The 11,351-nt window shown below is 36.4% G+C and overlaps 2 protein-coding genes across 5 annotated transcripts in view; both read left to right on the forward strand.

The window, feature by feature from the left end:
* LOC107643998 (RING-H2 finger protein ATL46-like) overlaps window positions 1–3,098 on the forward strand; it is a 6,487-nt gene extending 3,389 nt beyond the window's left edge. The window contains exon 2 of the mRNA XM_016347763.2: window positions 2,210–3,098. The gene's annotated coding sequence lies outside the window, so the exon portion shown is untranslated. The remainder of the gene's footprint in view (window positions 1–2,209) is intronic.
* Window positions 3,342–6,841, forward strand: LOC107641018 (T-complex protein 1 subunit zeta 1-like). Of its 4 annotated transcripts, XR_002363499.1 has the most exons (11): window positions 3,342–3,448; window positions 3,568–3,691; window positions 4,087–4,238; window positions 4,587–4,679; window positions 4,827–4,933; window positions 5,071–5,185; window positions 5,331–5,417; window positions 5,573–5,777; window positions 5,915–6,009; window positions 6,421–6,612; window positions 6,795–6,826. XR_002363499.1 is itself a non-coding variant. In XM_021124400.1 (10 exons), exons 3-10 carry the CDS (start codon window positions 4,089–4,091, stop codon window positions 6,559–6,561), a joined length of 993 nt encoding a protein of 330 aa, XP_020980059.1. In that variant the 5' UTR covers window positions 3,342–3,448; window positions 3,568–3,691; window positions 4,056–4,088; the 3' UTR covers window positions 6,562–6,841. The 4 variants fall into 4 exon arrangements, 3 of the variants coding, with proteins under 3 accessions (XP_020980059.1, XP_020980058.1, XP_020980060.1); XM_021124400.1 differs by having other exon boundaries at window positions 4,056–4,238; window positions 6,421–6,841; XM_021124399.1 differs by having other exon boundaries at window positions 6,421–6,841.

The raw sequence follows: 11,351 nt of genomic DNA on the forward strand, positions 1-11,351 counted from the left end.
CATCCAATAGTAGCACTGGTATTGTATTTATTCTTTTGGTGCACAATGTGTGTCTTAATTTTTGAGAATCTTGGTATGTAGATCTGCTTGCCAGGTTTGATTCTACTGACAAAAGTGTATAGTTGATTGAAGAAACCAGTTATGTACAAAAGTGGTGCATGTCTTGTTCTTATTTTTTAGTCCTCGACTCTCTAGTTATGCCTAGCAATAGTTTAGTCATTATAGTAAGTCACGACCATTGTGTAGAAAAAACTGGGGGAATGAATAAAATTAAATATTAAAGAGAGAAGTGGATTTGTCTATGGTGGAGAAAGGTGAACTTGCTCAAAATGAACTTATATATATATATATATATTCTTTTAAATTTTAGCTCACAAGAATTAGGAAGGGATATGGATAATTAGGCATGGTTTAGTGTGTAGTGTTGTTCAATTCCAAGAGTTTTAACCAATCCTCTTGACAAAGAAGGAGGTGGTGATGAAGAGCTTGATGATGATAATGAGGAAGCAGTTTTAGTAACTAATTTCGAAATAGCTTGGACGTAACATATTGCTTCTACCGTGGTTCCTCCTTTTTTTTCCTACATATACCAGGCATCCTTTGGTCTCCAATTAACACACAAATAGTTACAGAAGTATGGGCTTAAATTAGATATATTTATTTTGAAAGACATAACTACACAATAGCTTAACAATTGATGGAAAATTTTAAAATTACCCTGGTTTTTAAGGTTGTGTTTGTTTCTGAGAACAGGATAATAACATTGAGAATAAACATAAAATTTAGTGTTTTTATATTTTATTTGGTGATAAAGTAAAATAAATTATGAAAATTTAATTTATTTTTTTTATTCAAAAAATTTGAAAAAAAAATATAATAATAAAAAATATGATTATAAAAAATTAATAAGAATAATAAAAATAAAAAATAAGTTGTTTTTCTTTTTAGTGTCTCTGTGTCAGGGTGGACATAAAATATACTAATTTATTATCTCTGGACATATCTCTGTCAATGTTTCATCTGTTAAATACAATTTTGTGTTTTTTGTATCTTTGTTTCATTATCATTATCCCGTCTCTATAAACAAATGCAGTCTAAGATTATAAGAGATCAAAAAGTACTTTCACCGCTCTAAACCACCAAAAAGGTAGGCAAAGGATTAGATGGTTCAACAACAATGTTTGAACTATTAAATAGTCTTAATAACAAAATAATTTTTAAATATTTTTGTAATTATCAAATAGTCTTTATTTAATTTTATTTATTAATTAACCCTTCAATTATTATTTTATTTAAAAATCTACTCTTTATATTATTATTCGTCGTTTATATTTTCATCAACATCATGAACAATTAAAAATAATAAAAACATAGAACAATATGATCATGAATCCTTTAACTAATTTGATTTCTAAAACTTTTTTTTTTGTTGTTGTTTTGATCCGTTCAGTTAGTAAACAAATGGGATAATCGTGTTTATGGTTAGTCCAATCAATTAAATGTAACACCAATCGATTAGTAAGTAATAATTGGCGTTAAATACTTCGATTAAAAAATTATATTAATCGATTTAATATATAAAAGAATGAGTTAATAGTCAAAATCGTCTCTAAAAGATATCCTGATCTCCATTTTCGTCTTCGAAAGATAAAATTAATCAAAAACGTCTCCAAAAGTTACTGACGTTGATCGAGTTTGTCCTTCCGTCATCTCAGTTGCTGAGGTGTGTAACGTTTGCTAAGTTGGAACATTAAATGCCAGCGTGGCACACTCCAGCATGGCTAACGTTAATGCTGAGCAGATATGCTTGCTTATTTAGCTCAAATAAGTCCTAATGTTACAATCCTAACCTAACCCCAATCTGAAGCATAAATGTGCGTGATTCTCGTAGTAGATGACCTTGTATGTTTGTTGAGTCGCTGTTATGATGAGTGGAAGCCGCAATGGTGACCTGCCGTTTCACTCTATTGGTAGCCATGGTTCCAACTCTTCCATGCGACGGAGGAGGAAGATCAAGGACCAGACATGCTTTTGCGGGTTGAAGATGACAATCAAGAAGTCTGGTACAAGAGAGAATCCAGATAGGTTGTTTCACACTTGTGCAAGATACCAGTGAGTTAGGTTAGGATAAATTAATTTTGTTTTCCATTTTCCTATGTCTATTTTGTTGGGCAGTTGAAATTGATTTTTTTTTTTTGAAAATATTTAGAAGGGAAGCCACTGCAACTTCTTTAGGTGGGTTGATGATAATGGGTATGCACTAGGGACAGAAACTGATGCAGAGGTTGGTGGTGACTATTGATGAATGGAGACTGAATGTGTCATGGAGATTGGGTAGCTTGAAGGGTGAAGTTAGAGCAATGAAGATGCTAATAATGTACGTCTCAATTGCAATGGTTGTGGCTACTGTCTTTTGTGCATCACTGTTGTTCACATCAATCTCCAAGTAAAGCTATAGATGGAGTGTTATGTTGTTGTGCTTTCACTACAAGATATTTAGTTATTTGTGGAAGTTTTTTAATAGATGTTTTTAAAAACCTCCATAAAATAATTTCTTTGTGGCAATTTATCAAACTCCCAATCATGATTATAGAAAAACTCCCACTTTTTATGCATAATTAAAACTCCCATCCAAACAAAACGAACCCACCAAAAAAAAAGAATGGTGAAACTCCAAAACCCTAAACAGAATTTTTTTGATTCCAATGGAGGAGAAACACAGCGATGCCGCATCTCCAACTCATTCCGCCACTACCGACTTACCCGCATTTGAGCCTACATCAACGCGCCACCATGTCAGAGCTCTGAAGCCCAAGGCCAGCTCCCTCTCACTATGGCGCGTCATATCCGCGCGGCGTCACTACTGCCTCGTCTTTCCCGGCAGGTTTTGCAACTTGTTCTGCTTTTGCTCCGGCAGATGTGAAGCACTCGGAGCACGGTTTGGGCGTGGACTCAGTGCCGATGGCTGAGGAGATCTAAGAGAAGAGCGAAACAGAGAGATTTAGAGAGGAGAGAGAGCTCGCATCACCATCGCCACTGTCGTCGCCACTGCGGTTTATCGCCTCTCCAGATCTGGTTGCAACGCCCAAGCCTCTGAGGATGTTCCGTTACGACCTCCTCGACGAGACGTAGAACAAGCTCGATTACGTCCTCTCTCTCACCGTCGAGAACTTGCTCGAGCGCCGCCTCCATATTCTCATCTTCAAGTCTGGTATAGGCAAGTCCATCCACCAGTGCTACATTAGATCTTTTTACATCTTTCAACATTTTCCCTCAATTTAGGATTTTTAAATTCCTAATTTTCTATCACTCATGTTTCTTTGTTTTTTTGTGATACCAGTAAAGTTTAGAATCTAACTTCCTAAACATTCAAGTAGCTCAAAATTAAAGCCACAGAGGAGATTGATTGAGCTGGAGGCTTTGGAGAAAGTCATCCATGAAAGAATAGGTTTGTTGTCTGTCATATAGCTCAAAATCTTACATATGTCAATTTCTAAGGTAATTGTCTTGTAAAAATAAGTATCCGCATAAATTTGCTGCTACTGATTGTGTAACCTTGTTCTGTAGGAGACACTTGGAAAATTATGTTCTGTAAGAGACAACAGCATTTTCGGCTAAGCAGGTTAAGCTGGGTTTTATCAGTGGTCTTGTTCCGAGAGAAAAATCAATTCCTTTTGATTAATCAATTGAGGTGAGGGTTTGTTCCTACTTTGTAATGGTTTCCATGAACTGAACTAGGATCTTTATTTGTATGAACTTTTTGACAATTGAGCTTTCAGTCTTATTGAGAAATCAAATTCCACTACAATTTTTGAAGTACTTTAGCTTCTTGTACTGCACCTGAACAATGTGGTTTAACAATTATTCAAGGCCTTCTCTTTCAATAAGAAAAAAGATAGTTCACTAGGGGCAAGGTGATATTAACTGTAATCATATATAGTATCCAATAAATAAATGTAATCATATACTATAAAAGGTTTAGTTGTAAAGAGATGTCCTTTAAAATGTGTGTGGAAGTACCTAATTATTTCATTTCCCCCATCTACTCCTTACAGCATGATTAAGATGACTATTTGCATCTTCTAGGTATGCATCCACGCGTGTTGGTTGATGGTTTTGAGATTGCTAAAAAAGCAACCCTGCAGTTCCTTGAGAAGTTTAAGACTCTTGTTGTGATGGGTGACGAGCCTGACAAAGATATTCTCAAGATGGTAGCAAGAACAACAGTAAGGACAAAGGTAAACCATAATTTGTCTTATCTTTGTTTTAGATGACATTTGGTCATATTACAGACCAAATAAACAAATAAATACTTTTCATTCTCAACATAACAGCTGTATATTTTTTTAATTAATTTCTATCATGTTTGCAGCTTTATGAGTCACTTGCAGATAAATTAACTGATATATAATTGTGAAGGCGGTGAGTACACATTGAGTTGTTAACATTTTCAATCCTTGTTTATAAATTAAATATGATGCATTTTAGTTTATTTATTTTGCTTGGTCATTTGAATAAGCAGATTTTGAGTCTCACTGGGCCTCCTACAATTGAGTGTTTAGTGAATTTTGGTTTTACAATGATAGGTTCTGTGCATTAGGAAGCCTGGGGAAGCAATTGATCTTTTTATGGTGGAGATCATGCACATGCAGTACAAATTTGATGTTGACACACGCTTGGTATGCATGCATGCTAACTATCATTGATTATATTTGTTATGCTTCATTAGTAACATTGCCCTTTAGGTGCTAATTTTACCTTTGCAGTTCAGCAGATCAATATTTCTTGCAATCAATCAGTTGATTAAATGGTTTTTATTTTTATAGGTTGAGGGTCTTGTCCTTGATCATGGTTCTAGGCATCCTAATATGAAGCGACGTGCAGAGAATTGCTACATATTGACTTGCAACATGTCTTTGGAGTATGAAAAAAGGTAATCAAGCGAAACTGATATTAGTGATTATGATTTATCAAATTGTGTTTCACCAAACTTACATGCTTATGTCCACCTTCATATATGATGTCAGGCCATTATCTATTAGACTGATAAAATGAGTTTTTCCTCTACAGTGAGATAAATGCAGGCTTTTTCTACTCAAATGCGGAACAGATGGAAGCTATGGTTGCAACTGAAAGGCGTTCTGTTGATGAGAGAGTTAAAAAAATCATTGAACTGAAAAATAAGGTAGATATGTAGAAGGGACTTTCTCATATATGTTGGTACCTATAGTTTATTTTGTAGCCACAAATTTTTGTCTCTGCTGTAATGGCATTAACTTTAATTCCATGATTCTGCTCTTCTCAAATTGACCCCATACTTATGTATGCAGGTTTGTTTCGGTAATGATAGCAATTTTGTTGTGATTAATCAAAAAGGAATCGATCCCCCATCACTTGATATGCTTGCAAGGGAAGGAGTAAGTAAAATTATTATCTCCAAATTTTTTCTCCATTTATTTTAAATTTTACCAATATTGTGAGCATAGCTCTTTTCCCTCTTCTTTTAATTCTTTATTGTTTTTTTAAAAACCTTGTGTATTCTGTTTGCTGATTGATTTTTCTTTTACTCTAGATAATTGCCCTTCGGAGAACAAAGAGGAGAAACATGGAAAGATTGGTTTTGGCCTGTGGAGGAGAAGCTGTAAACTCTGTAGATGATTTGACTCCAGAATGTTTGGGTTGGGCAGGGTTGGTATACGAACACGTTCTTGGTGAAGAGAAATATACATTTGTGGAAAATGTGAAGAATCCTTCTTCCTGCACAATCTTGATTAAAAGTACACTATCTATGGCTCCTTGATTTTAAACAAGTTTGTTTTTCATCTTTTTTGTTAATCTTTCTAGCATTTTGTTGATTTGGTTCTGCTGGTGGATTTAAGATGAGATAATATAGAATAATGTTGTACCGGTACAGGTCCTAATGACCATACAATAGCTCAAATTAAAGATGCTGTTCGTGATGGTTTGAGGGCAGTCAAGAACACCATTGAAGATGAATCTGTTGTTTTGGTAAGATTCATTCCCCGCATAAATCTTTGTTCTTTTGATTCCTGCTCTTGTATATTATTATATTATAACCCCCTCATGTATGCTTGAGTTGGATCTAAGGGAAAATGAATATGATTTTACGATTTCTTGGGCAAAAGTGTTTTTTATTTGCCAGGCATTGATTGAATAGTTTTGAGAGTTTTATTGTTGCCTTTAAATATTTGTGCTTGAATCCAATTGTTTGGAGTAGTTAATGAAACGGAATGAAAGATTTATAGCTAAATTCATGTTGAATAAAAGGAATTATGCTTCTACCTTTTTATAATAGTATTTCATAGAATTCATACCTCCTACAACACACAACTATGATTTTCCAGTTCGTGGTTATGATGTTTATGATAGGCTTGACATGTATTTACTTGTCATCTTCAGGGTGCTGGTGCATTTGAAGTTGCTGCTAGGCAATATCTGATTAATGAAGTTAAGAAAATAGTCCAAGGGGTAATATATAGATCAAAGTACTTCAGTCTATTGAATATGCAGAGCAAAAGAAGCAAAAAATTTTCGAAGTAAAGACTGGAATTGATGAGACAGAAGCTTTGGTACCCTCACCACTCTCTTTTGGTAATTAGTTATATTTTAAGAACTTTACACCCCTAAAATAAAAACTTAGGCAGTATTTTGATTTTTATCTCTGGGATTTGACTCTCATGTGGCATTTGTATAGTGTGTTTCTAGTTTCTTAACTTTATTTGCGGTTGAAGATATGATCTTCTGTCTATTGATGGTTATGTCATCTCATGCAGCTTCATGGAGTAATATTATACAGTTATAATCTCATGCAGCTTCTGTCTATTGATGGTTATGTCATCTCATGCAGCTTCTGTCCTTAATTTTATATTCTGTCTATTAAATATTTTTTTAATAATAAATAATTAGTAGTGTAATAATAATGTAGATTAATTTTTAAAAATTATATTAACAGGTTTGAAACCTCCACAAAATAGCTATTATTTTTAAAATGAAAAAGTTTTTCTGTGGGGGTTTTAAACCGCCACAAATATTGATCAAGAACTGCCACAAAAGTTCTATATAAAACCCCCACTAAACACATACAAAACCCCCACTGAATATATTGTGGAGGTTTTTAAAAACCCCCACAAAAGACTTCATGGCATCTCAAATTTTAGGGGTTTTAGGAACCCCACAAATCATTTGGTGGGGGTTATAAACCTCCACAAATAAGAAAAAAAACTGCCACAGATAAACAAAAACCTTGTAGTGTTTAGAGGTGTTGTTAGAGCTTTGAGATTGAATTAGTTGATATGTAATGATGATGTGACTTATGAATGAAAGTAGGGTTTAATTGTGTTTAATTCAACATAAACTTATTGTTTGAGCATGATGGATTTCACTGAAAATACAATATGGTAATGTTTGAACCCTAAGTATTTATTCACCAAAAAGCTGTATACATCAGAATAGACAAGATCATTGTTATAATCCATAACAAATATCATAATCATATCATATTGTCTTAGTAGACACACCACATGGGTAATCAAGGATCCACAAGTTAACAGAGTAATCCAAAACAAAAGTTTCATAGAATTGTTCACTTAAACCAAAAAACATAATAGGCCTAACTAAAATGATCCTAATCACACAACCAGTTTACACAACCCTGTTCCCAAAAAGCAAAGTTGCAACGACATACAAAATACATTTCTTAGTTAAAGATGTTAATCTTTCTTTCTTGGACGCTTGAAGCCTGGAGTAGGCACAAATGTCATGAAAGTTTGCATCTTCTTTGCAATTGCAGAAGTTGTTCCTTTCAATGTCTCAGACTCTCAGCAGATATGGCCACAAGTGACTTGGTGGAGGCATTCAATCTTGCCTTGCTTTTAATGATATGCAATTTGGGTGGCCTTCCTCTCTTTGCACCCTGCATAGGCCAGTTGCAGAACCATTATTTTTCAAGTAAATAAATGCAAGTGGTGTTAAAGATAAAGCAGTAAATAAATAACCTAAAGGTCTTGAACAGGTAGTTAGGTATCTTGCATTGGTGGGGTTCCTTCTGGTTGGCTGACTTCCACATCAGGTTGTGGCTGGATTGATGGAGGAGGAAGAGAATGGGATTGAACTTCATTGTTGGTGTTTGCTTCATCTGTAGAGGGAGCAGGCTCATTAACAAGGGCAAGCTGAAGTTGCATTTGTCTAGCTTGTTCCTCAGCATCCTTTTTTTTCTTCTTTGCACAACCTCTCTTGTTGTGTCCAACTTCACCACAATACATGCACCGGATTGGGTTGTACTTCCTCTTCATCTTGGTGCTTGACCCAGTTGGCTATTCACCCTTGTCTTTTCTCCTCTTCTTGGTAGGCCTGTCGGGTTTTGGCTTAATTGGGGGTGGGACAGGGGCAGGTGACGATGTTTTCTCCCACAGATCTTGTCCTTTCATTGGGTTAACATTGAAACAGTATGTCCTTTTATACGCCTCCATCGTCAACCATTCATGGCAATACTCCTCAGTCCTCTTACCATTTTTATCCTGAATGGCTAAAATTGCATGCATACATGGCATCTCTGTGGCCAGCACATACAAATGAAATGAAAAAACTAAAAATAAATCTGACTAAGTGAGGGTAAGGGAAGGAATTAAAGGGTTTGGTTGATTTATCTGTGAGTTGCCAGAACCTACAACTGCAAGTGTGCTTTCCCAAGTCCACCACCATGTTTGTGGGCCAGCCATGAACTTCAAACAATTCCTCTTCAAACAATTTCTCTTTATCATCCATGTGGCCAGCACATACAAATGTAATGAAAAAACTAAAATTAAATCTGACTAAGTGAGGGTAAGGGAAGGAATTAAAGGGTTTGGTTGATTTACCTGTGAGTTGTCAGAACCTACAACTGCAAGTGTGCTTTCCCAAGTCCACTACCATGTTTGTGGGCCAGCCATGAACTTCAAACAATTTCTCTTTATCATCCCCACACCATTGGGGAGCCCAGTGACTAGATAACTTTGTCATGGCTTCTAGTCTGCTTTGAGGTCCCCGAACTTTGCCTTGTCATTATACTGAGGATAGACGGTTGGTGATTCCCCATCAGAGTCCAATTCCTGGCCTGAGTCCTCTGAGTGCCATGACTTGAGATCCTTATCACCATAATCAACATCATTATCTTCTAGGTCTGCCAAATCAAAACCATAATGTAATTAGTCATTTTACCCAAATGAAATCACCAGCACATATCAATTGAGTTAGTCAAATACCTGAATCACAGTCATCATCATCGTCAGAAGCTTCATAGCTCTAATCGTCAGTCTCTATTTCTTTTTCTGCTAATCTGGTTTTAGCAGGCTTGTGCTTCTTTTTTACCTCACTTTTTTTGTTCACCTTTGTAGAGTTCACACCATCATCACTGTCACTGCTATATTCATCATCTCCTAGTACCTTTGGAGATTTGTAAAGGCTATCCTCATCACTCTCATAGGAGTAATGAGAGTCACTGTCTTCTTCAACCTCTAATGTCTTCACATGCCTTCTAGCTCTTGTGGTGGTAGTGACCTTGGTCTTTCCTCTGGTCTGAGATGGAGCAGGGGTAGGTTTGGTAGGCTGACTATAGGGTTTTTTGGGTTGTGATGGAGTTTCAACAAGGTGATATAACTTTTTGGTTGGCTGAAATGATGGTCTAGTGGGCTTAGAAGATGGAACAGTGGGCTTAGATGATGGTCCAGTGGGCTTAGTGGGCTCCTTAGTGGGCTGAAGGGGTTGCTTAGTGGGCTGGGTATGCAATTTAGTGGGCTGACTTGGTACCTTTGTGGGGTTGGGTAGGCAACTTAGTGGACTGAGAAGGCAACTTTGAGGGCTGAGAGGATAATCTGCTACTATCAGCTGAGGCCTTCGAGGATTGAGAGCATGCTTTTGGGTGGGATGGTAACTTGGTGGGTTGAGAGTGATGTTTCTTGGTTTGGGATGGCTTAATTTTTTGCACATCTTCTTCCTGCTCATCAACCACAAATGGCTCTGAACATCAAAATACATGTTGATCAAATTGAAGTTCCTCCTGCAATCTTTGACCATTGCAATCAAATCATGATCTGTGGCCAGCCTCCTCAGCCCAGATTCAAGGGGAACTCCTAGAGATTTCCACCAACATTCCCTAGCCTCAGCATATCCCAGTTCCTTAAAGTAACCATTCACAAAGAACACATCAAGTGTGTCACTGTCAACTCCCTTTAACATCTCTGTGTGATCGGGCTCATAGTACAGATTTCCACCCTCATCCTTTTTAAACTTCCCACCATGGTGAAATACAAACGTCATAGGAGGACCCTCCATCTACAAAAGCAAAAATCAAATAAATTTAGTCAACAACCAAATATGGAACAACTTCAGCCTAACAACTGCATGTAAACACACAGCAAACAACATAATCATAATCATCGCAAACCCTCGATTAAGACCAAACACCAGAATAACCCAATAACTAGGAAACCCCTAATAGCAACCGCATACAAAACATGTTCTTCCTAACATCATACCTTGTCTAGCAACGTCAACTCCAAACCCTAGTCTCACTAAATGGTTCTTAGAACTACGTCAACATAAACCAACGCACACCAACATTACAAAATCAACAAAAACTATAAAAAAAAATTAAATCTTACCCTATGACAGTTACTGTTCTTTCCTCCAACAGCGTAAGTTCTCCGCGAGCTCCTCCAACTTTCCAATGTAGTAGCGCCAACTCCTCCACACAAATCGTCAAGTACACAAGGAGGTTCTGATCATAGGCAAGTGTCTCAGAGCAGAGAGTCCTAGAGTAGAGAAGAGACGAGGGGTTTTGGAGCGAAAGTTGAAGAGGGTTGTTATGAGAGGAGGTGATGGGAAAAACGTTTGAATATCCCACTCAGGACCATAAACGACGTCGTTCCATTGATTTGGGGGTGGAGGATTGACACTACGTCATTTTGGTCTGTGCTACGCTGGTACTTAACGTTCCAGTTCAGCAAACGTTACACGCCTCAGCAACTGAGATGACGGAAGGACGAACTCGATCAACGTCGGTAACTTTTGGGGACATTTTTTATTAATTTTATCTTTCGAGGACAAAAATGGAGATCAAAATATCTTTCAGGAACGATTTTGACTATTCACCTATAAAAGAATCGATTATTTTTTAATGGGATAGTTGTGTTTATGATTTCAAATACCTCAATTGGAAACTCATATTCAATCGATTGTGTTTCAACAAAATTAATTATAACTGTGAAAGCTATATGTCCTCTATTCCAATTTTTACTTGGTCAATCGATACACAAGTTATAGATGAAACACAATCTCAAATCCTAAAATTATAT

Source organism: Arachis ipaensis, chromosome B05 (assembly GCF_000816755.2).
Source record: "Arachis ipaensis cultivar K30076 chromosome B05, Araip1.1, whole genome shotgun sequence".
Taxonomy (NCBI): domain Eukaryota; kingdom Viridiplantae; phylum Streptophyta; class Magnoliopsida; order Fabales; family Fabaceae; genus Arachis; species Arachis ipaensis.

Excerpts from the sequence above, each read along its gene's own strand:
- LOC107641018 (XM_021124400.1), top strand. The coding sequence starts at position 4,089 with ATGCATCCACGCGTGTTGGTTGATGGTTTTGAGATTGCTAAAAAAGCA. Across the intron at positions 4,239-4,586 it reads GAACAACAGTAAGGACAAAG|GTTCTGTGCATTAGGAAGCC; the intron begins GTAAACCATAAT and ends TTACAATGATAG. Across the intron at positions 5,418-5,572 it reads ATATGCTTGCAAGGGAAGGA|ATAATTGCCCTTCGGAGAAC; the intron begins GTAAGTAAAATT and ends CTTTTACTCTAG.